Source organism: Lepisosteus oculatus, chromosome 3 (assembly GCF_040954835.1).
Source record: "Lepisosteus oculatus isolate fLepOcu1 chromosome 3, fLepOcu1.hap2, whole genome shotgun sequence".
Taxonomy (NCBI): domain Eukaryota; kingdom Metazoa; phylum Chordata; class Actinopteri; order Semionotiformes; family Lepisosteidae; genus Lepisosteus; species Lepisosteus oculatus.
The window spans coordinates 57,476,840-57,503,568 of NC_090698.1; the positions used below are offsets into that span (position 1 = coordinate 57,476,840).

The 26,729-nt window shown below is 36.9% G+C and overlaps 1 protein-coding gene across 4 annotated transcripts in view; it reads right to left on the reverse strand.

Annotated features, from left to right (window-relative positions):
• aopep (aminopeptidase O (putative)) overlaps positions 1-26,729 on the reverse strand; it is a 107,243-nt gene that overhangs the window by 47,560 nt on the left and 32,954 nt on the right. For all 4 annotated transcript variants that reach the window (XM_015367564.2, XM_015367558.2, XM_015367553.2 and 1 more), the window contains 6 exons: positions 23,765-23,867; positions 22,551-22,658; positions 21,693-21,736; positions 17,485-17,545; positions 14,348-14,410; positions 13,748-13,831 (listed from right to left, as the gene is read on the reverse strand). In XM_015367564.2, coding sequence (XP_015223050.2) covers positions 13,748-13,831; positions 14,348-14,410; positions 17,485-17,545; positions 21,693-21,736; positions 22,551-22,658; positions 23,765-23,867 — 463 coding nt within the window. The remainder of the gene's footprint in view (positions 1-13,747; positions 13,832-14,347; positions 14,411-17,484; positions 17,546-21,692; positions 21,737-22,550; positions 22,659-23,764; positions 23,868-26,729) is intronic.

Sequence of the window (26,729 nt, forward strand, 5' to 3'; positions counted from 1 at the left end):
AAAATAAAGTTTATTATTATTATTATTATTATTATTAAAGTGACTTTGGCATATTTACTAATATAATGGAAAGTTTCTAAAGTGTTATAAGAAAACAAAATAGGGCTATTTTGATTTTTGATGTTTAATTTCAGTTGCAACTCAGAAAACAATACGAAAAGGCACTTATAAACCCTAACTCAAATACTGCAGTAGGGACAAAGACAGAAGACTAACGATGCCTAGCTAAATAATCCGTACTCTAAGTTTAAATTGCCACCAAGAAGTGAAGGCGAGAAGGTCTTCTAACTGCTTAATCGACAATGAATGGATGGGCGCATGACTACGAGTCTATCTCTCCGTCACAGATTCGGCAATGAAAACGCTACTCAGTAAACAAGCAGCTGAGTTACTATTATTGATAATACTTCCTTACACTTAAATAGCCTTTCTGGACACTCCACTCAAAGCGCTTTACAGGTAATGGGGACTCCCCTCCACCACCACCAATGTGCAGCCCCACCTGGATGATGCGACGGCAGCCATAGTGCGCCAGAACGCTCATCACACACCAGCTATCAGAGGGGAGGAGGGCAGAGTAATGAAGCCAATTAAAAGATGGGGATTATAAGGAGGCCATGATTGGTAAAGGCCAATGGGAAATCTGGCCAGGATGCCAAGGCAACACCACTATTCATTTAGAGAAATGTCCTGAGATTTTTTTTAATGACCACAGAGAGTCAGGACCTCGGTTTTACGTCTCATCGGAAGGACAGTGCCTTTTTACAGTATAGTGTCCCCGTCAAGCAATTCTGAGTGCATACACCTCCTGAGACAAAACCCAGCGCCTGTACTGCAGCAGAATACCACACAGCAGTAGGGCTAGGCAAAAGCACCTGAGTAATGTATTTACTGTAGCAGCAATTTAATATGACAGGGGGGACTCTCAAAGACTGAGTGTTACTAACCCTGAACAGTTTCACCAGTAGATTAGGCCTACCATATAAACTTCAGCACAGTGTGAAAAAGACGAAGGTGCAGGGAGTTTTCTGGTGTCCCGCCAACACACTGGGCCACTGGTTTCCTTCTTATTAACCCCTGACTAAAATATTGTCTACATTCATACAAGAGTCCTTAAACATTTTAGGTGTCAAATTTCAAGTGCAGAGCTCTCTGGTCATTAGGATGTTGTTCAGACATGCTGTAAATTATGATGCTCTGTGATTATTAAAGAAAGGGTCAAATTCACCTCCATGATCATGATCAGTTTTTGCAGCAAGGAAACGTGGTGATCACTGTAGAGGGAAAAAGGTCTCCTGTAGCTTGTACATTTTTTCAGGTCTTGAGTACAAATTACAAAATATACAGTATATATACAGTAGAAAATTATATTAAAGTTAGTTTTTATTTGTTCTGCATGTGAAAATACAGTACATAACTAAAAGATCGGGGAAAGTATTACAAAAGGCAAATAAACTATCTGGCTTTAATGTGGAACAAACACAAATAATCTACAATATTACATACAAAGTTTACATTCAGAGCATCAAAATAAACTTATCACTTATAACTAAAACAGATTCACGAACGTATTGTCAGGAAAGTGGCCATCCTATTTTGTAGCAAGTGCACTGACGTTTTATTGAACAGACATGAAAAATGATCATCTTTGTGCTCCTTAACTTTTTGTTGCTGACCGCATTGATCAGTGTGCTCTAGGGTAAAAGTCACAGGCCAGTGCTGTGACTTTTCCTTAAAGACATACTGTACAAACTGTATTCTGAGATGCATACTTTGCCACTAGTTGCAGATTCTGACTTGTCTTATTCCCCTCGCAGTGCCCGGGCAAGCCTGTTCTCTGGTCTCTAAACACTAGGTGTCATGCACAATCCCAGCTCTACCTATCGATGTTCAAGGAGGCCCAAGTCTGGCAAGTCACAACACAGCTCAATACCAACACAACACCAAACACATCAGAACACTAGAAAGGCCTTGAATGAAAGGAATCTGATTGTGCCATCAAGCTCTACTGGTCCTACATTTCAATAGTCACACAGCCAGTACTGCTTGTAAAAGAGTAAAACCCTCCTGAAACCTCTGGCTAGGAATTTAAATCAGCCAATCAAACCTAACCTGCATATCTTTCTGCATGTGTTTGGGGAGATGGAACAAAACCAGTGCACCCAAAGAACACCAACAAAAACACGAGAACATGACAATTCACCACAATACTCCAGTCCAGAATCAAACTGGGAACCTGGAGTTGTGAGGCAACAGTGCTAACCACCATCCGACCAAATGTTGTTACACAAGACGTACACGAAAGTGTGTTGTCCTGCAGGAATATTGTCACATTAGGATGACCCCTCAGGAAGGACAGCAAGTGAGGCCCTAGAGCATGATCAAAATAGCACTATGTGCTCAGCTTGCCATTATTCACAACAGGTGGTGGTCTGTAATAACTAGACACTCCTGCCAAGACCAACGCACTTGGAATCTCCCCATAGATCTTCTCAAGGTGTCGTGACTTCCCAGCTCCAAGATAGAGAGAGACTAAGATCGAAAGACCATGTTTCGCTGTAACATCTTAAAAGGCTTAGAAATTGTTGACCGAACTTTTCCTATGTTTTTCTTTCTAAGTTTTAACCTGGCTTGACATTCAAGACATTACCTCTTCACCAGGACACAACCAACTGATGTGGTGATTTAATGCTTATGCATTAAAATCACTTGAGTGTATCTCAGTCATGAAAGACCATCAATGTCAAAAACATTTCATCACTGGCCAAAATCCATATACATTATTTCTAAAAGACATACATACACAGAGTGATTCTTTTGATGCTCAGTATGAATACTGAAACCTTGAAAAAATTCAATACTGCCAGTATTCAAAGCTGGTGGGTAAGAATACTCTGCATCTGTGCTTTATTCTAATGTCCTCGGAGACAATCTGAAACCTTTGGAAATGTCTCAATCACAGAGTCAAAGAGACTGAATCCACTTTATCCACTGCTACTGGAAACACATTAGACCCGAAGCCAGTGAAGAGGTGAGGTTCAGAACCCAATGGGCTCTTAAAAGTTTAAATTGTTAAATTCCATATCATAGATTTAATATATATAAATGTGACACACCCTGGCGCAGAGTGTCAGAAACAGGAACATACAAAACAGCTGTAAAGTAAAGAGTCAATACTCTTTACATTCTGAGGCAAATATTAAAAACTCTTAAGCATAAACAAGAGCCCAAACTCCACTTGGAGCTTTTCACTAGACTTCTTCAGTTCCTCTCTATAAGTAGGTAAGCTGTTTACCTGCTTCAAACAGTCTCTTCCTCTGAAACTTTCAGCACTCCCAAGTTTCTTAGTTGTCCAGGCTCAAACCCAAGATCATGGAGCTCAACGTTCACTTGATGTGCCACTCATGGAATGCCAGTTTAATACATACTGTATGTGCTTGTCAAAGCCATGTTTCAGGCTGTGGGTCTCACACAGTACATACTGTATAGGAGAGTCTACATTATATTATATTTCAGAAAAAAAGTGCGACTATTAAAATTAAAGTGGACTACATAATGCACTGATAAGTCACGATTCTAAAATGTAATTATTGGTGATAGAATAAGTTCATGTAATTAAATTGTGCTTAATAAAAGACAACTCCAAATAAGTCATTTAGGACATCTTTGCGAAAACATTAAAAGGTATTTGTAATAATCAAATCTGCCTGCATGGTACCACTAATGGGTGCATACAATGGAAATAAGATAAATGTGATCGGTCACTGTTTAGGGAACACTAGCATTCTGGTATTTTAATGTTTTTAGCCCAGACAAAGAACAAAGGGTCTTTCTTTTAACTGGAAAGTAACATACACAAAAATAAAAAATGGTGATTAAGATCATGGCATCTAATACATTATTATGCTATAGCTTCCCCAAGGAGCTTCAAGAATCTGCATAACGATATCAGTTGCACAAATAAGATGATGGGATTACAAAGTACCAAATGTTGGGATCACATAAGGACAGACATGAACATCAATTAGATTTTGTTAACTCTGTGTAACCTCAGCCACTACTTCTAGTGTATCTCCTAAAAATCTGATTTTACTTCTGGCTCAGGGGAGAAAATTTGCTTGAGTCCTTTGAACCTCCTTGCATTTTGTATTTGTGATTCCCTCTGTTTGCAGTCACAGTTTTAAAAGCCACGTACAGCTCTTACTGGTTGTTCTCATTAGCTTTCATCTAGGGTGATAAAGTATGTAATTACCATCAGAAATTCATTCTTCTTTTCAGCTCAGTTTTGGCAAATGTCTCTTGAGGATGATTACAGTTAGAAATAATGAGTTAACAGCAACTTTTAGTGCAACTACTGTACATAATCTGCAAACCTCTCCCTTTCTACATCGTAACATGTAACATGTACATCATATCTGCTGGGTTCTGAGTTAATTTTCCTGGATTATTGCCACCAGCCTCTCAAATGCTGCAAATTTGTCCATGGCATTGATTCAAAAGAATGGATTTTAAATTTGACTGGAACATGACATTTTCTAAGCTTATTATAATCATTGAATTTTTGGCATGCGGTATAATTACCAAAAGCCAGGCAAAAAGATCACAAGATCAGTCTTAAGATCACTAAAGAAATTAGCTCTTTAGTAAAGTAAAGTTATGTTTCACGGCTTATTTGAGAAAACAGAACTTACAGTATAAATAAATCTACACAGTTTTTATACCTATAACTTTATGCCACAATGAAACATTATATTTTCTACAGTATGTACATAACATGTAAGGAAACTCTTATCACATAAGTATGTTGTTACAAAATATTATAATATTTGTAATTTGTGAAGTACATAACTTTAGAAACATGCTTCAATATTTAAACTATAACAGCATTACATTTGGGCATCTGTGTCTCCAACAACACCTCCTCTGGATGTAGAATGGATCTTTTGTTAATGGTATAACATAGGATATTTTGCAGGTTTGTATTATATGATCAGTGAGCTAGATGGCTTAGATCACATTTTCCTACACAGAACACCCTCCAACAACATCCCTGGGTCTAGGCCTATATAAATGTTCATTTAGGATAGAACACCTATCTGTGGCAGTTGTGCCCTGAATACTATGCCCAGAGCTACTGTACGACTACCACACCCTGATGTCCTTGTCCTTAAGACCTGTTCTTAAACTATCACAAAAAAATGCTGAAACAATGTTAGAGCATATTTTAAACCCTAATTATTTAAAACTTTGATTTCAAAGACATACTGGTGGGTTAATTGGCTTCTGGGAAAACTGTGCCCGGGGTGAGTGTACACTATGTGTGTTTGTGTCTGTGTGTGCCCTGTGATGGACTGGTGTCCTGCCCAGGGTGTATCCTGCCTTATGCCCGATAGTTGCTGGGATAGGCTGTGGCTCCTCCAGCAGCACCGTACTGGATAAAGCAGTCTACAAAATGGGTGGATTGATGTTAACAACTCTGTGTGACAACATTTTAGGTAGTTAAATAAAAGAACATGTCGGCAAGGTATACATTCTAGCATTTACTTAAGACAACTGTCTTATTGGTAAACGTTCAACAGTAGTACTAAGACAAATTGTTAATCTCTCTGTACTTTATTCCAAAGAACATTGTTATTTATGACCTAAAGACACCAACAGCCAGTTGGTCCTTAAACAAAGTAATGTAATTTACACCGCCTAGTTCTGTCCCTTGGCCACTAACTATATAGGGAGGAAACACATGAGATGGTGCTTGATTAATTGTGAAGTAAGTCTTTCATAAATCAAAAAGTCGCAGAACACAGTGTAATTTATCACATACCAAACCAGCCTTGTTTCAACAAGATGTTCATCTCTTCTAGATTTTAGTTAACAAACTCATAATCAGTAACGTATCTATATACAGTACAGAAAATGGCAAACCGGTTTGAAAAATGCTCAAACAAAAAAGACGTTTCTGAAAGCTTTTATTTTTTAATAAACCTTCCAATTAAAACAAACACGAAAAAAAAAAGAATTTACACCCATGAGAATAAAAAAATGTTAATATTTACAAACGTCCTCCTGTGGAGCCCTTATCCAAATACCCTCATCTACACAGTTTTCTATAGTGACTGCAGATGCCTCATGTACCTCACATCTTAATGGCAGGAAGTTTACTGATTTTAAATATACAATTTGTGAGAAAGTAGTACACTGCCATTTTTCAAAGCTCAGCAGGCTTCTAAAGAGGGTCACTTGTTCAGGGAGCCACAAAATAAAATCTTCAATAATAAGGAGACCTCCATCCAACAAACACCCACTGCAGGGGCAACGGCACATGGTCAGAGCCCAGGAAAACCCATCAACAATGTACACCCAAAGCAGCAACAGCAAGCTATAGTACAATACAGACCAGTCCGAAACCAAATCTAGGCTAGAAACTGCAGAGGCTCCGGCTGCAGTAAGAAGGTCACCCTGAGCTGTACCCAATAAAAGATCCAGAAAGGAAGCCACGAACGTCGCAGACAAATGGCGACTGCAACCCGAATCCAACTGCTAAACTTAACAGACTGCCTCAAAGTCACGCAAACCCGCCATGTTCAATCAAAAGGTCAGGCTACATAAAAAGAACGCTTAAAGCTTTAAGTAGTTTAATAACCGTTCACAGCATACACAGCACATCAAGTTCCCAGCAGCTGCTATCCAGGTCCCGCAGAAGGCAATAGTAAATAGACTTAAAATGTAGAACATTTAGATGAAGTGAGAGTACAAGGAACCATTGTGTCAGTTCAAAAAGATAGAAACATAATAACAGGCTACCACAAACTGGAAAAACACTACAAGTGTCACTCAAAAAAAATAAATAGTGAGGACTAAAAAAGGACACTGTGCATTCAATGTTTACAGTGAATAACTACAGTTCGCAAGTGTATGGTTTACTGGTGGCCTAGAGAGATGAGAGATTACAGCAGGTATCGAAAGACGGGTAAGGACTTGAGTTCTGAGTGGGTCTGATTTCTGTGGGTTGTTCGTTCCTCCATTGAGGGGTGAGGGTGGAGAATGAAGAGGATGTCAGGCAGAAGAGGAAGATTGCAGAGGGTGAGGGGGTGGCGTAGAGAGGGATAAGAGACTGAAGATAGGCAGGAGCAGAGTGGCTCAGTCAGCATTAATCTAAGAACTAGTTTTGAATCTGTTTTACAGTACACGGCAATATGGAGCTAGTGGAGGCACTGGCACATTTACAGTTTTTTACTTGGCAGAGACATTTATTCAAAGTGACGTACAATCACATCTGGACCAGATGCAAAGGGTCCATAGAACAGTAGCATAAAACCACAATAAACCCACAGAAAACACTAAGCGCTGCATTAATTAAGTGCTAACATGTTGCAACGTGCTAAGGAGCTAAAGTGTTTCTTGACAGACGGGAAGTAGTAAAATAAGATACAACTTACATTAGCAATGGAGTAAAGTAGTAATAAAGCAGTAGGACAAAAGTAAGGAAGAGAAAAGATGGGGGCAACACCTGGAGGGTAAAAAGTCTTGAAAAGGCTAGCATTCAAGAAAAAATTGCAATAGCCAGTGTTACCCGTTAAGATGTGTGCAGTAGAGATGACAATGAGGACCTTAGAAAGGGAGGAAGACACAGGGTGGTGATACTGTAGATTCAAGAGGAAAATACATGGAGAGGCTCACAGAGGAGAAGGAAGGGGGGGTATGAAGAATGGCAGATTTTGAGAGTTAAAGGATGGTTTTCAGGCAGGCAGAGAAAAAGGTGGAGACATGAGTATCATATACAGAAAAAGAGATAAAGATTTGAGCATCATCAGCAAAGAAAAATGATAAAGAAAGCCATGAGAAGACATGAAAATACCTAAGGAACAGGTATTGATATAGAAAGGAAGAGGACCCAGAACAGAGCCCTGGGGAACACCAGTAAGATAGTACAAAGCAGAGAACAAGCCTTGCCAAAAGATTGCCAGAAATTTCTAGCTCAGACAATGTTGTCAGAAGAACAGAGTTATCCACAAAGGGGGGCAGAGAAATCAAGAAGACAGAGGAGAGGGAGGCAGCACAAGCTGAGTAGCAGACAGAAGAGCGGCTTGTCTTGACTATGCGAAGTGAAAGCCAGATCTGAGAGGTTCAAGCAGCATGTATTGTAAGAAGACAATACATGTAGATGGCTGGCAGTGTAAACAAGCCCGCTATCTATTGGGAGAGGGTGATGAAGAGATGAGGGATCTAGTTTGGGTTTATTTAAGAGCAGTATACTGTAGCAGTATCATGCAGGGCTGTTAGAAACACAGGGAAATAGTAAGAAGAAAGGAAATATAGGGAAATAGGAGGCAACTTGGAGAAACATCAGGGGGAATAGACCTGAATGCAAGTCATAGATTTGTGTCCCAGGAACAAGACAGAAAAATGTTAGAGTATGACAGTAGTGTGAATGAGAAGGAGAAAGAGTGGTGAGTGGTGAATGAGGGAGGAGATGAAGTGCTGAAGGGCTTGTGGATTTTTTAGAATTTGTTAACTGAAATATTTTTACATCTTTTAATCATATTTGTTTGCCAATTCATTTTCCTTATTGACTTAACATCGTAGTGGTGAAGCATTGTTTTCATTAGCCATAGCTACAGTATCTCACCCTGCAACTCACAACTGACAGCCCACTGAAGCTCAGCAGGTGTGAGCCTGGTCAGCACCTGGATGGGAGCCTCCTGGGAAAAACTAAGGTTGCTGCTGTAAGAGGTGTTAGTGGGGCCAGCAGGGGGCGCTCACCCTGCAGTCTGTGTGGGTCCTAATGCCTCAGTATAGTGACGGTATACTATACTGTAAAAAGGCGCCATTCAGATGAGACATAAAACCGAGGTCCTGACTTTCCATGGTCATTAAAAATCCCAGGGCGTTTCTCAAAAAGAATAGGGGTGCTACCCCGACATCCTGGCAGTTTCTCCCAAAATTACAGAAACTGATAATTTACTGGACTAAACCCTGTAGATCTCTGATCCTTCAAACAATGTTTTATTTTCAATTGAGACAACAAATAAGAGTTAATGGCTTGAGAAACATTCTTTATTTATTTTAAAGGAATTTAAGGAATGCATTCCACTCCAGTAGGGTGGTGTTTGTGTACTTTATTGCTTCTTTCTATTATGAAATACAAGCATTGATTTTCCATGTAGCTTTAGGTGTACATCAGATGATCACTGATTTCACTGTCCAGCTGTGCTTTATTTCTCTGAACAGCTGTGCGCTCTTCTTTTCAGACAAAGCACAGGGCATAGTCTCACCATAGTTGGAATTTTTAACATCTCTGGATACACTAAAGAAACACAAAGACCACTTCAGGGCCAAAGGAACCAGTTTGAAACTAACATTTCAGTATTCGTGAGAAAAACAAAATGAAGAATCATGCACAAACAATTCTAAATACATATATGGATGGCAACAGACACAGATTGACAGATGTCCATATACTCATTACTTTATGGAAAAGGTAGAACATAGGCAATAGGAGCAGGTTGTAATTACAATCGCACCACTTCCTCACAGCTGCCGTTACTGAGCACTTTCAAATCTGAAGCCCAGCATCTTTTTGCCACAATTGAACTCTGCCCTGTAGATGGAGAGCTGCAATGAACTTTCCAGCACTCACAGAACATCCATCAATGTCAATCCAATTCCATTCCAATCTGGTAGAAGCATCAGGTAACAGACTCTCACCATCCACCCACTCCCTTATTCACAGATATGATGCATATCAATTCAACACCAATGCACAACCACACTAAACCGTCTAGAATCAACTGCATCACCCCTCTTCCACCGCAGTAACAACAACAAGTCATTCATTTTCCTTTATGATACTCCCGTTTGCCACTGTGTACTTTGCATTTTGAGCACGGTTTTTCACCGATTAATGAATATATTCAAAATCCGAAATTCCAGTTCCAGTCCAATGAAAGCCACTTGCCCAAGAATCTTAAATCACTTTTAAAACATTGACATCCCAAGTACATCACAGATTTACACCACGCAACAGTGATAGCAAAGTTGTTATGGTGATGTTTACAACATCACTGAGTGGAGGAAATTACATAATCAAGTGTCATTTGCAGGTTTATATCAACAACTGTCTTGATACAACAACGGCAAATCTACTACGATTAAATGTTGGTGAGATTCAGACTAAATGAAGGTGTTAGTTTACTGACAGTTCAAGTCTCTAGGCCAAGAGACTGGCTGACGTTTAAAAGAGAAAAGATAAAATTGACCTCAGCAGTTAATTACAATTATATTCAGCAACCGAATGTGAGGTTATGACTGGAAAGAATAAAAATCACTTACACACTAATACAACGAAACCATTTTCACAAAGATTTATAAGAACTTTAAATAGATAATTAAGTCACCCAGCGAAAGTAGAGATGGATGGGATCTTCCAAAACTAAGCTTGATTTTGTGGCAGAATCATGTAAAATATACAGAAATTATTAATCCAACGGAATGAACAACTGATTCTGATTGAAGTTTTCTCATGTTGTTTTTAATTCAATTTTGAGTAAAGGTTTTGAGCATATTACCAAAGCAAGGAATTAATTTTCCTTAAATTTTTCACCGGCAAGGGACAATGAGCTAAAAAAAAAAACTTTTAACCTTTTTTAACTTTGTTTATTGAATTTTTAACAACTGTAAACCACTGTGATGAGCATATGGTTTGGCACAGAGCTTCTGGGTTTTCAATAACCCGATGCACAGTATCGAGAAGACTTTTTACTGAGCCTGACTGCTTCCTTTATCCATCCTTTATCAGAAAGCTGCTTTCCTGTTGAGAGGCACATTAACCTGGAACCATTTCTTCCATAAAATCTGGAACACAGCACATATCTTTTGGGGTACAGAAATGAAATCAGGCAAAAATGGAAATATTTTACAATATGCTCTAGATATAGTGAAGTCCTGTGTAATTCACAAAACATATTTTTCTAAATCAAAATTTCAAACACTCTGGAGGTCCACAAGAAAAAAAGAAAGACTGAAAGGCACAAACTGTTCCCAATGAAATAATCTGAACGTCTGTAACTGTGTGGGTTCAACTGCTGCATCAGGCTGTCAATCTTTCCTACCATAAAACAGCACTCTAGGTATAAGAAAAAAATAAGAATATTACTTTTCAGTATGTGCAAGCCTCTTGCATTAGTTATATTTTGTGTGGATTTGTACAGGCTGTGTATGACTCAGTCATAGGGATTCTTAATTCCAGTTCTGTGTCCAAGGCAGGAGCTCTGTCTAGACAAGAAATGAACGCAGAGTTTGTCTCCACTGACTTCCAGGGGATGGCAGCACTACAGTTTAGGATTACATTGCTGCATTGATGTAAAAGCTGCTTTCGTATTTCTATATGAATGTACAGAAACAACTAAGGCCAATCCAAAGTTTCTTCCTTTGAATTTCTGCAGCCTTTTCCACAGCCACCACAAAACCTTGCAGGATCTCGGAAGCGCTCCGTAAGGCATCTGTTATACAACCACTGAACCATCTTTGACATCACTCTTCTGTAAAAATACATTACGTCCTGCACTCCAGAAGGTTCTACTAAAAAAGTCAGGGAAGAGCCATCTATTACATACCACACTTGTTTTGATGTACTCAAATGGGCATTCGTATCAGTGTCATTACCATACACAAACACATTCTCATTAAAATGCCTTTTGATGAAAATTATAGAAAAATGGAGCACATTACCACAAACCTATGACTAATATCCCCAAAACCTGTGGCACTAAAACCCCATTCTTTCCTGCAAAAACCTTTCATTGTACATTAAAGTGAACTTAATCCTCCAGCTGCCCAGGAGGGGAGAACTGCTGGCACCCTACAATCAGATAATTATTGAGGTTATTATCTGTAAACTTTAAAACTATTTGAATATGAAGCTACGCAGAACCGGCTTCTCTTGATTTGGAAATCACAGCCCTGTTTACGAGAATGCCATTTTATGGAGGGAGGAAGCATTTGAAGCACATAAAGGAAGATTACAGAGGAATACCTAAGTGTACGAACACCTGGAATTTAACAGGTTCCTACAGAACCAAAGTGCCCAAGGGATCTGTGGAGAGGACACATTACTGATCCAATTAATTACAATACTCACCCAACTGGCCACTTGTTACGGAGTCATTAACAGAAAGGGCACTCAACCCTTCTTCAGGACTTTAGAGCAGTTACTAACAAGATAAAGTGTGAGACAGCAAAGCTGTTTTTTTCCCCTTTCTTTTATTCGCTTCTATTCAATGTACTTTTTTTAACACCTTTTCTGGTAGAGCTTTTTCAAAATATCCTTTACAGTTACCCCAGGAAGGTGGTAGAAATAGTTTATAACTTAACACTTTGGGGTGTGTTAACACAGACACAGACAAATCTGTTATGAAAGAGCATGTCCATAATTCAGTGCAACACAGACACAGAAAAAATACGGTATGAAAAACATCACGTACAGTAGTTGGCAGAGAAAATTATTGCCAGAAGCTCTTGCTGTGATCAATACTATAATCTGACCTGAGCCAGATTTGCTACAGTATACTAGAAGAAGTGTATCGACACTAATTATATTATAGATTGAAATGGAGAGTTTTTTTTAATCTGCTTTATTGTTATTGTCCTGAAAATCATGTATCTAAGAGGTGAAATCAAAATTGATTAGAAACTATTCTTAAAAGGAACATTCTATGAATCGGGACATGTGGGTGCAAAGTGGAAAGCTCATGACGAACAGTTTTATTTTTAAAACATGATTAATGTCTGTAATAAAAGTAGACTCCACAATAAAATCCAGTGGCTATAGTAAGCCTCTGTATCCCTGTTGTGAAAATATTTTTAATTCTTTCTCGCACACATGCAATGTACAGCTCAGTATAGTACTTGAATACAACCAAATATGGCTATAAAGAATATATCATTTAGGACAAATAACTCTCACTTTTCAGATAAAAATATCCCTGACACATCTCTCAAGAACGGCATGGTAAACACCATTTTGCAGAATTAAAACATTAACGAATACGTAAACATCTTTGTTCACTTTACACTTTTTCACCATAGTTCTACTTCTTACCATATAAAACAAATGGGACAAAAAGCCTTACTCACTCAATTAGAAAATTAACTTTCTACTGCCATGAATAAAACATGAAGATGTATATTTCATTCTGGGTGTTTTCAGGTCTTGCCGATCCACTGTGTAAATCAAATCACTGAAGGCAATTCACTTCTGTCTTCATATATTAAGATGCAAAAGTCTGGTTGGCTGTACTGCCCATAAAAATGTTAAGCCAAAAAAAACTAAATTGTCTTTAACATAACTTTAATATTCATATTGGTTGTTTAGCTTGAATTCTGAATTACACGATACAGTAAAACAAACATGAATGGGTATTTTCGATAACATGGACTGTATCAAGCATCTGTCTCTAATATAGAACCGTAGCATTGAAAGCTTTAGGTTTTAGATTAAATTTAAAAACTCTGGGCTTTTGTTCAGGCTGATCAAGGATAATTCTTCGTTGCCAGAGGCAAAACAATCTAAAACATGCTGTTTTGCATTTTTCTCAATACAATGAGGAGGGGATTTCTGAGAATTCGGAGGCACCTTTCCCTAATAACAAAGCTTAGGCGGTTAAAATGGTTAAAAAGTATACTTAGGTCATTACATATGAGAGATGACAGGGAACTGACTGAAATTTCAAGCTTGCATAACAGTACCTACCTCTTTGAAGATCTCCTTCCTCTCTCCCCTTTTCCGCTTGCTGCCCTTTCTGTGGCTGTGACTGAAGTGAATCCATTTTGCAACCTGCAGTTAAGATCAGAGGAGACTGGGGAGTTAGAAAGTCGGCGACAGAGCAGCGGTCCAATATGAGTAAGAGACTATAAACAGACTTTAGACACTCTTTCCATTGCTTCATTGGAAAGAAATACTTTCCTGTGGCCAAAGCAAAAAAAAAAAAAGAGTTCTTAGGTAACCCACTTTAGTCACATTTCTGTATGATCAGCTAATCTTTTAATGTGCTACGCCACCATCTCCTCGACAGCTCAAGATGCGCACATAAGAGCAATTAATTTCCGACCTCTTGTCCGCAGTGGATTTTAAAAGAAAGGCACTGCATTGTTGATGTTTCGGAGAAAATTCTATCAATTTCAACACATTTCAAAACTGCCTGGCTTGCACAACTGCATACTGTCACTTTGCTCTTTTTTTTTTTAAAAAGGAAGAAAACAACACATTTTAGCTTTGCTGTTTAAAATTAAGAAATGAAAATAGAGTAGGTGTAAATATACACATAAAACAGGGTCAACGCTTCTCACTTACCTCCTCTTTGACTTCTTCAACCAGCCTATTTTGAAGCCAAGAATGACTCTTTTTGAGCAAAGGCTGGACAAATGGAAACAGAGCAATAATGAGCCTAATGTACGGACGCCAGGTTGGCTTCTTTTCTCAGACTGTAACTTGCAGCGGAACTCCAAGGGTGAACCCAGCTCTCATTAACTTCAGCACCGCACACCGGAACAATTGACCAATCTGTATGAAATCCCTAGCAGCAGTAACCCTCCCCTCGTTAAAGCTTTTGCTACTCCTTTGGGGAAAAAACAAAAACAAAATGAAAAGCGCTCAGAACTGGTCGGGTCCTTTCTGATTTGTTAGATCCCGTCTACCACCAGTTGTTGAAGCCCTTCAGTGACTCAGACTTCAAGAAGTCTGTGAGCATAACCCTCATTGTAATCAAACACAGCTCACTCCCCGGTCACGCAGGGGAGGAGCTTGCTCTGACTGGGTACACACACACAAGGGACCAGGGAGGTTCAGCTGATGTCAAGCAAATTGCCTGTTGCAGGAATTCTCCCCTATTTCAGATCAGCTTGCTATTTGAGATTACATTTCTTCAATAATCCAGGACACATGATTTAAAAGAAAGGCGCCAAATATGGCTGAAGAAATAACTTTCTTTTTAAGTAATTAAAAATCAACTCACTGGGTAGTATGTTATCATAAAAATGTTATAGTAGGAAATAAGGTGTCAAGATGAAGGCTCCACAGCCGAAACGTTGTTTCTTTTCTTCTCTTTTCAGCATGGAATAAACCTATTACTTCCATAAAAATGTTATTTCATAAAAATCTAATGCCAACAGAAAAGTTCAAGAATGTGGTTATACTGTCATTTGTTGCTTAGATAGAGTGAAATGTGCATGATGCATTTATCTATTTTGCAGAAGCCCTCTGAATTTTACTGGAAACAACGCTCTAAGAAATCTTTTAACAATTTCAGGGCTGTTTGCCTAAAAAAGGTAAGACGACAGTATAATAACTGAAAATAGTTTTCCACTTTCAATGAATGCTAAGAATATTAAAATCACTAATTCAGCATTTCATTGTTTTAATTTTTTTTAGAAAACAAACAAGAAAACTAATAAGACATATTATATTAGTTATATATTATATTATTAATGTTTAATACAATGTATATATTATATAATTAATTATAGAATATATTATACATTATTTTATGTCAGCTCAAATATTTTAATAATGCCTATAGATTGTCCAGTGATTGCTGTACAATAGGAGCTTTCCTGTTCAGGGACATAATATAATTATAATATAATGCTTCCCAACACAATATACCACCTCTTTGAAGAATATGTGTTCTGTTGTAATTATCTATCAATACAACCTCTGGTAAACGTATATCAATCAAACTGGCAGGGCAGAGAGTTAGAGGTTAATACAGTGAGTTAAAAGCTAAAAATATTAGACCTTCTCTGTCCTGTGCTTTCAAAAAATGATAGCTGACAACTGCTGACTTGTCCAGAATAACTAAGAAACAGGCAGACACTCGTCCATGTACAGTTACATGTACAAGTACTGTACAGTATGCCTTCACAGTGCTGGGGCACACTGCCTGCTCTTTTCAAGGGGAAAACCATATTTCTGGAGATTTTCATGTTGATGATGACAACAAATTCCATGCCGCTGGAGTGAAGCAAGACGAGTTTTACACTTTGCCCAGCTCTCCATATTGGGTAAGAGCTGTGCAGCCCAGCTCGTGTTTACTCCAACTCCTCTGTCTGTGTAGGTGGGTGAGTGGGGAATTGGGAATGTGAACCTGATCCAACACTGATCACTCAGGCAGTAAACTTGTATTGTTCGCTGGATACCACACATAACTGCTTTACAGCAGGGATAACTCCCCTCATTCCCAGCATAACACAGCTTTTGTGTTCAGTAGTCTCATAATAAAAGCAAGAAACAGCCCGCTCTCTCTCTTTTTTTTTTGCAGTGTACTTTGTGATCACAATGCACAGCAGTGTCGATGATGAATATGGGCACTGACAATCAGACACTTGAAATCTTTATCTGCCCATAGAGCCCTTAAAATTATGAATAAGGAAAACCTTTCTACTGTAAGTTAAAAAGTTATTTGCTCTAGATACCGTTATTGAAGGTGTAGGTTTGATACTGTACTGACCTAGGCTTGTTTACTTAACATTGAGCAGTTCTCACACACAAGAAGGCCAGGTGATTTTCTCAGGGAAACAGTGATAATGAAGCACTGAAAAAAATGGTAATGGCCCTGCTGGAAAGCTGAAGAGATGTCAGATTTTATAAAGGGAGCAAACCGCTCAAGGATTACTCTTTTTACTCGCCAACATTTACTTTGCAATCTGGCTGCACAGTCAACACAAATGGATAGAAATGTACAGTAATTAACGCTGTAAAGAAAAAGTGCCTGTATAATGCTAATAAGTGTATAACACTTCATACACGTTATTTTTTAAACTATGATTTTAAATTTAATTTAACTTTTCTTTTTTTTAAATCAGAAATACATATTTGGGGGGCCTGTTTGTTTTCTAGCTATAAAAACTGAAATTTGAGTTTATCAAAGACAAAATGTTATCAAAGGCATTCAAAACATTTAATGAGCTGTAAAAAAATGTATAAAAATGAACTGTAGAATTAATGCAGAATGCACATCCTATTCCTAAACAAAGAAATCTGATAACAGTGTTAACGAAAAACATGACCACTACCCCTTCTGTGTTCTTCCCAATAACGCAACTACACTGGGGCACTGTCATTTCATTATGGAAACACTAGTACATACAGTATAGGTTATAACAATATTTTGTTTTCCAATTTTTTCACATTTAACAGGGATATTATTTTGAACAAAAGATTCAAAACATTCCAAAAAAAAGAGCTATGGTACATTATTTTTTCCTAATTTTCACTATTTCAACTTTCAAAACACAAAAGACAAACAGTAAAAAAATAACAATAATACCACAATTCCACTGCTCTGATTTCATGAATTGTTCCACAGATTAAAAGGAAAAGCCTTGCAATGTCCCAAAAAGTTATCTATAGCAGTGGCACAGTTTTAAGGGTGAAACGTGATTACAAATTGGAATTAATTTTTGTATGCCAAATTCTACAACAAAACTTACCTCAGGAACTCCTGCACTGTCCAACCAGTCTCGGTAAATAGCTTCAAGGGTAAGGCCATCTCTGGAATATAACAGTGCACTGTACTTTAATAATTGTTATAAAAATGGATGAAGATATAAGAAGGTAACATCAGCTTTGGAAAACCCAGACTCAGAGAAGCTTTCGTTATGATTTTTTGCCATTTACGTACAAATAAGAACAGCCCCAAGTCACATAACAGAACATCAGACACAAGAGATTTTTGAAAGGGTAATAAGAAGACCGCAATGCCTACTCTAAACCTACGGTAGTATTTAGTATCAAGGGAAAGTACAGTAGCTATGTGATTTTCATGCTTGTCATTAAAGACAGCTAGCAGAGCAGACTTTGTATTTGCTCATTCTAACCATTTACAAATTGTTGCACTATTTTAATCTCACTGCCAATTAAAATTATTAGTTGTTCAGCAAAGTAAAAATAATCATCAAGAAAGCTTTCAGTTAATTAAAATAATGTTCTTATTTATGTAACTGTCAAATAAGATGGTCCCTCTGTCCTTCATAACATGCCATAAATGAAGAATTGATTCCATGACTAGATTTTCAAACAGCTGCTTGAACAACCTTAGCAAACCTGTGGCACACATATTGATCAATTATCTAAATTTGCACTTTTTAGTCTGAGCTGTCACTGACAAGAACATTAATTACAGCAGATTGTTGTACTGCATTAGAATTGCTTATAATGATCACATTTGAGGTTGGTACAGTATTTGTTAGCTAAGAGCAATTAGCTGCATCAACAAGGAATATTTACAATCTGTCCCACAACATTTTTGGTCACATTTGACAACTTAATATTCTCTTATGAACTAGGGTATATTTTTAGAGCTTGAGTTTTTCATTTTGAATTAAATAATGGATTTTTTTTTATGTGATTGTGAACTTCTCATGGTGTAGTTATTGCTAAAACTATCAATTACTTGGAGGTGATTCAATTGCTTCCAGTGACCTGCCTGTAGAAAAAAAAGATTTTTATAATGATCATTAGAAACTCCAACTTCATTAGAAGACCCAGCAGCCTTCTTTCTTCGGGATGGTTCTTTTATTCATATATAGAAAAATTTGATGTCTGTATAATGTTTAAAGAAATATCAAAGCGTATTATGTTCCAGATGAAATGGAAAAGTTTGGGCATTGGCCACCTGACGTGACAACTGTTATGATGGCAAATGCTTAATCGGGATTACAGGAAATTGAGTCTATTCGCTAGTGCTAGGATTACCTGATGATGGCACATACAGTACTGTATGTTTTTGACCAATTCTCACAGCCTTCTGTAAATCAATTAATGGAATTCCCCAAGGCTTATTTCAGGGGTTCAGTGAGGTGACTGCCTTCACAACTACATTTATTTATTACTGTCTAGACTGCAATTAATACAGTGACAGCTTCATATTTAACGTATTTGAAAATAACAGGAATTTGTATCAAGGTGATTTCTGAATTGGAATTTGAACTTATAAATGGGATGGCCAACAAACTTCTCAGGTATTTTCATCATAGCTTGTTTTGATGATATGAAAGAGATGACCAGAGCCGGCCACTCACAAGGCAGTTGAGAGATGCTGATGCCTATCACTTCCTCCTTACTACAGACACTGTGTATGAGCAAGCTGTGTCAATACTGCAGTAAACTGAAAGACATGATGTGAAGGTTTGGAGTTATTTTGCTCATATATAAACAGCAGATACAGAACAATGCAACACATATTAGAGTTTCAAAAGATACAATAAAATATGCACTTCTTAAGCATCATGCAATACCCTAAAGAAGGTCAAAGTGTTTAAACATTGCCACAATTCTGACACCAAAGTCTTTCTTCATACCACAGTTATCAAAACCACAATTTTCCATGGAATGCAAAAACAGTTCGTGCATTTTTCTCACAATTTTCACCTTCAAATGTTAATAACACATTTCCAAATGAATGTTTTTTTTACTACTGATAGCAATTGTAACCATCTATTGTTGTCAGTTCTAGGCTTGTCGTTTTACTTGTTGGTAAATCACAAACTGGAATGAGCTTGTGTATTGTTTTAATTTTTTCAGGCTACTGAACTGGAGTTTTTAAATAAAAAAACTGTTAAAATAGCAGTGTTATAAAATGTTATTAATGCCTCTACTTGCTGACAGTACACAGCAATATCTGTACAAGAAGAGCACAATACTGTGCACACTTGCTTTCACTTCACTTACTGTATATCTGTCAAAACGTTTACTAATTAAATACATTTAACATTAAAATTAGGCCATATTAGGGTGTTACACGATTTTTGGTGTTTATGATTCATCGTGTCAAACACCATGATTATTGAGAAGTTTGGTTTGAAACAAACTAATCCAATCTAAAAAAACTAATTAAAATGGATTAGTTAAAATTATTAACTCAAAATTTGATAATGATGAAACATGGAATGTTTTAATTGCATGTGTTGTTTAAACTGCTGTTCCTCTTTGTAGTTTGAAACACAGCTGACAAGTGACAGTGAATAATTTTGATAATTTGTTAAACGTATCTGAAATGTTGGTGGCCAGCTTTGCATACATTTCTCATAATTAGAACAAAGATTGTTTTTAAAAAAGTAATGACAGTTTTAAAGGTGTTTTTTTGCAAAAATAACAAAAACAAAAACAAAATCACCATAAAGATGCATGCGAATCACAAAAAACACAGCTGTAAATGTGGTATCGACTACAAACAGCTACTGTAACTCATAACTCAGCCAAGAAGGGATAATTTGAAGAGAAATACTGTATTGTACTGGAAAATATCCACTATATTTATGCACTCTTCAAATGAAATAGTGTGATGGTGAACTCAAAATTGTTATTTCAGTACTTTTTTCCAGTTTCTCCATAATTATGACCATCAGCTTACATATCGCATATTGCTACCACTGAAAATCAAAGACACAAATTAAAAATAAATGGGACTAGCAAGTTCTAAAATAAAAATGCAGACATGAGCAGCAAACACCAGTATGAATGGATCAATTCTGTAAGGGAAAATATGGAGAATGTGTTTTTCTCCATTACAAATTAGTTTGGCTTTTTCCTCCTGTAATGACGCGTAGGAAAGATCCAAAGTGATTTCCATTAAACATCTGGTCAGCATGAAAAGGTAGAGACTTCTATTGGCTCTCCCTGGGATTGCAAAGATAAACTAAAAGAAAAAAGGGCTTACTTAGTCTAGACTTTTAAACCCGCAATTATAAACCGTTTATATACAGGGAATACGAACTGCAGGCAGAAGAAGTCTTTTGAAAGCTAGAATACTGTATATGTAATCAGAAACAATAAATCAAGTCAACAAATGAGAAAACAACAACTATAAAAAAAGCCTTTATTGGAACATTTAGCGTTTGCTACAGTTTTAATGCCTCCTGGTATATTTATTGGAAACAACTACAGGTATTTTAGCTTGGTAGTGTTTTATTAAATGTCAGTTTTAAATGACTGACACACTAACTAGAATGGCAATGCCCATTCTAGAACTCTGTCCAACACATACTGTAAATAGTAGTATAATGTGTCTGAATTCTGCACACTTGTTATCAGATGTTAAATGAAAGAATGCAAAAACAAGCCCGTTAAATAACAATATGGTTCAAATTTCTTTCTTTCTGGTAACAATTTTCAATATATTTTATCATTGTGATCACTAAAGTAGACCTTTAAGGCAGAGAATGTAAGCGACTTAGCCATGTCCACGTTAATTAGGAGCTAATAGTCTTGTTTAATTGCTTGTAAAAGAACTGCATGATAATTGCATAATTTCATTTGAACCATGTCAGTTTCTAACTTCTGAATATAGTTCATATAGTTGAATTGCATCTCATCTGTGCTGGTCACTGCCAATATACTGTAGGCAATTACATATAACAACGGTGTAAAATTGTACTACAACTAATAGTTTTCAGTGATAGCAGGCTGAGAAAACAATGTATGTGCAAAAGATGTAACAGAAATCAACAAAGGTGATTTAAGGAAGTATATGAAAGGACACAAACTCATTTTTTTTATATATCTGAATGTATGTATAACATTTGCATTTGTCTAGGAGGGATGTTCTGTTTTTTAAAACAAAGTGGTATCACACACTGAAAACGCCCCAATGCATTTAATAGGAAGTGCTTATCATGGACGTTGAATTAAACACACCTACCTCTTTATCTCTTGGAAACTTTCCAGCAGCATATTCAAAAAATCCTGCGTGACAAGTGAAGGATGGTCAATTTTATGCCTCTTCAAAAGCAGTAGTAGGGCAGAATACAAATGCCTTCCTAAATCATAGGACTTTACTTTGTTTCTTACTTAATTATGGACTCATTTTATAAGAATTGAGTGTGCTTACCACAGGGGGATCATGGTTATAGAATATGCTTAAACACGTTTACCAAATTATTATACAACATGAAGGAAAGAATATAGAGAAAAGGAAGGAATATGTTCCCTACTTTAGGGAAGTCTGTTACAATACAGATATTTCACAGCTGTAAAACAAATTGAAAATGCATCCAACTGTTCTCTTTCATTATTATTCTATTGTAAATAGTGTGGTAAATGTAAACATTGATTTTAAATGAAACATTATGAAAGAAGATGAACCCTTTAACCTGGCTGGGCAAGTGTGTTACTTTTTTATTAAACAATGCTTGCATACTTTGTGGAACCTATTAACTCTCAGTCTTTCAGCAAAGCTCTGTGCAAAATTACTTGTGAGCTATGCAACATGAACTTTATAACACATTAAAAATATCGGTAATGAACACCAGAAATTTGGACCACAAAAGTTACATTTTTGTTGGTACTGTTGTTGACTGAATAATCAAGTATCAGTGAAAATAAGATCCAAAGACATTGTGAACAATAAAAGCATAACTTGTTGGAGTACTTTTTACATGGCTTTTCTTATTGACTGAAATGATTGTAAGATCAATGATATGTGGACACTCTAGTTACTTCAAAGACACAGAGCGTTACATTATAAAAGGACTGTAAAGCGTCTAAGAGACCAGCCTACCTGAGACAGAATGAGTTGACCATGGAACTTTTGCACAAACTGGCAAAAGAATTTAAGGAACCGATCGTCTCCTATTTTGCTTGCAAGAAAATAGAGCAGAAAGTATCCCTTTAAAAGAAAAAAAGGAGAAGCCAAAATCATTTCGAGTTCTTGGAACGGATCTACGTGCCTTGCCTGGGTTTCTCACTGTACGCAAAAACTGAAAGCATCATGGCGTTTTCTGTGACAGACTGCTCAATAATGAACAAGTGTTTCCTTCTGATTTGATATTTTTTTCCCACACAACTAACCACAATGATACCACCAGGAAATAGATCCTCACTTCAATTAAATGTATTCATAAAAAATGTAATAAATGTACGTTGAAAAATGTCATTTAAAATTGCAACATGAACACGTTCATTGCCAATTTCCAAGAGATACTGTACCTCTGTTTTAATATCCGTTAAATATTTCACAATTGTATCTATAATAACTACAGCATGGCACAATTTCATGGACATCTACATACCAAATCAGTTTAGGAATCATAATTTACAGTATCTTTCTACACGAATTGGTATATTTTTAAACTTCATCGTATGTGTAATATTTTTAGCTACAAATGTACAGGTATTCTTAGATTCATAAATGAATATATATTAGGTAGAAGAACTAGGACATCTTTGTCATTTCTTCACCGTGATAAAAGGGTAAGAAGGAAGAAACTGCTTTACTAAATAACGTTATTCTGACTCATCCTCATTTTAAATAAAGTATGTCAAACATATAATAGTTGCACTCATCAGCCTTTAATGAATCAATCAGTGGAATGTTTTTCAGTCAAAATACAGTGTTATTAAGCAGCTAAGTGAGAGATATGTTTAGAACTACCACAAACAGAAAAAAAGAAATTCTTCCAAAGAAGATTGAGCAAATGCAGTACTTTTTACCTTTGGTTACTACTGATGCTGTAAATAATTAATACTGTAAATGTTCTATTACATTTCCAGTCTTTGTAACTAACTGTTAAACTTTAACTGTTAAAAAACCATCATGAACACCAAGCACCACTCTCTTTTAATTTGTAAATTCTTTATTTCATATAAAAGTAGATGTTTTCACTGAAGTGTTGAACACAACAATAGTGTAGTGTGCTGTTCTGTATCTGACACATAACTGTTGTGATTTCTTATAGCAGGAATATAGCAAGAGAGCGGTTTTTAATAACTTACCTTTAAATAGTGAACCTGCATGAAGATTTTTTCTGGATTGAGGCCATGTTTGACAAGGGATGCACCAGAGTCACTGACGTCTCCTGTGCGCTCTCTGTTTGGCCTATAAAGCACATGTAAAATTTGTCTTCTACCATTCGTACATTTGAAGACAAGCCCCATTTCAATGCCTTTATATATAGTAAATATTTGTTTTATTTAGGTTTTGTGGTTGTTAATATCCAGAAGATCTGGGGTAGATTTCAGCATAGGAACTATTTCCAGTAAAACAGGTCTCAAACTAAACTTTGCCTGTATTTGGTCTACTAAGAATTCACAGGAAAACCATTATTTCCTGTGAATGCTATAACTTTCAAATTCTGTTGAGTCACTTTTACATGCAGAATTCTTTGCATTAATTTACTTTTGAAATGTGGATTACATAACTGCACTTTCTATAATCAAACAACTTTGTTTTCTGTGCATTCAACAGATCTTTGCGTTACAAGACTGCTAAGTTTCAAGCACTTGATAAATACATTTTTATGATGTCTGTGCATGTACTGTATAAGGAGTTCATTCCATTACCAACTATGAAAACTTCCTCCGTTTTAATTTAGTTTTTAAACCAAACAAAGTCTTCTCTGTGCAGCAAGCACACGCCATTCCAGCTGAGGCTTGCCCAAGCTTATGGATCCAGCTTCAGAACAGCACAGATGCATTACTGTCGTAAGACACTAAAACTCTTGGCTTTGCCCTTCAGTCATTCGTGTTTTCAATTTTTCTGTGGAACGAGCAAAACTAAATGACAGGGATTGCACCTGACACGGAAAACTGGAAAAGTAACGTGGTACCCAGACTAGCCCTTTCATCATGACAGCATATTTTTTTAGTGTCTCAAACATCTGCCTCATTTTAGAACTGGATAGCAGACATTCGCTCCCACGTTTGTAGTCCCACTGCATGGTAAGAAACGATAAGCTGACCCTTTTGTTCAAACTGGTATCTCACTGAGCCACGTATTACCTACAGAAAGCTTTGCACTGTTGAAACGTGGCCCTGTGTGTCTATTGCTGACACTAATTCATCTGAAGCATGTAAGACAATGCCTCTTTAGAGACCAAAGCAAGGAAATGCCTTATTAAATGATTCAACTTCTTCCCAAGTAGCAGATTATTCCCATTACCACCACATGATTAGTGGGAACATTGCTGGGAAATGAAATTGTGACAAATATGCACAGTGGGTGAATATAAAAAAATAAAAGGCATGAAAAACACATTAAAAAAACTCTCATCTACACTATTTGTCTGATACATCCTAGTACTATTTTCTATAAATGAAGAAAGATTCGTTTTTAAAATATCGATGAATGTAATTGATAATAAAAGTGTCATAAACCAAAGGACAACATACGAGATTTTTCAGCACGTCATTTTCAATTTTATTTCACTGGCACATTCTATTGTATTGAACTGTACTTATATTTTTCTTCAAAGAGCACAAATCATGTCCACAGAGAACTGCAGCACTTCTGAAAGTCTCATGATTATCAGACGCAGCCCAGAAAGACACAGGTTTATCTGAAGCCCATCCACAAAGCCTTGCCTTTGGTTCTTTGCCTCTCTTCAAACCTAAATTTCATGTTCCTGCCTTAAGGCCTCCTTGATGACCATGGAGTCGGAATTTCCTTGGTCCAGCTTTGTTCTACTCGTCTTGATAGATGTCCAGAACACTGCTATGTCCGTTTTTCACTTCACTTCACATAATACTACAGTTTCCTGTTTACATGAATATAGTCTGTAATACAAAAGGATATGATAGCGTGTCTTTCGCCTTTCAAACTGTGCCTGAGTCTGGGAAGAGACTGGGTAAGTGACACTGTGAACCAGATTTCGCCAGATGTGGAGGTTTTGCTGTAGCTCTTGTGTATTACTTGACAGAATAACATATTTTGTTTGAAATGCTCCCAGATGTATCCAATGGAGTCCAGGTCCGGACTCTGGGATGCTTAGGAAGAAAATGCAGCACATGTGGTCTCCTCCAGAAGAAGCTGTTCTGGTCGTACTGAGGATTTTACAGTATCTTCCCGAAGTAAACAACCCGTCTACTGCAAAAAGCTGATTTAATGGTGCGAGGGTATTCTTACAGGACTCCAATAAAATCTTCTGAATTCAGCCTTTGCTTGATAAATACTAGACTGCCGTATGCAATGCTATTCTGTGCACATTTCCAACTGTTTTCAACATAGCAGCCTAGTTTTCCCTCTTACTCATTTCAGCCAAAACAGAATCACCCCGGGTGCTGACCGGCAGGAGAGACTGCTTGTACTTTAGAGTTCATCAGATAAAAGAACAACCCTAATTGGAACCATTTACAAGGAAGTTTCCCCTTGTCCCATGTACATACCAGGACATTTTTCAAAGTTTTTGTCATGGCTTATTTAAAAAATCCATGAAATCCATGATGACTTGGTCCATTCGAGGGTTTTTGGTTACCACAAAAACCACACCACATGTGGCATCAATGACCAGCAAGATGCAATACAAGCCTCAATTAAAACTTGCCAGACATGCTGTTATGCTTTTTAAAATAAGAAACTAGTGTTTCTGGTTTTAATCTTATTAAAATAATATAAAAATGATCAAAAGGTTGACGTAGCCATTGCTGAATATAATCATTGCTTAACTTGATTCACAATGGAATATCCCGAATTTAGACAGCTGTCAAACATGCAAAAATCAACAGAAATACACTGTGCCTGTTTTTTTAATCTTAACATAAAGACGATGCTTATAAATTTGCCAAAAAAGCCTTTTAATAAAAACAAACATTAATATGAATTAATAGCTAATGAATTGTACACTTATATGTTGTAAAATGTTCATTTAATCCCTGCATAAAAATACAAGGTTTGTGATATGAGCAGGACTCTCCATTTTGTTGTCTCTTTAAATAGTAATTAGCAAGTCACTGGGCCATAATC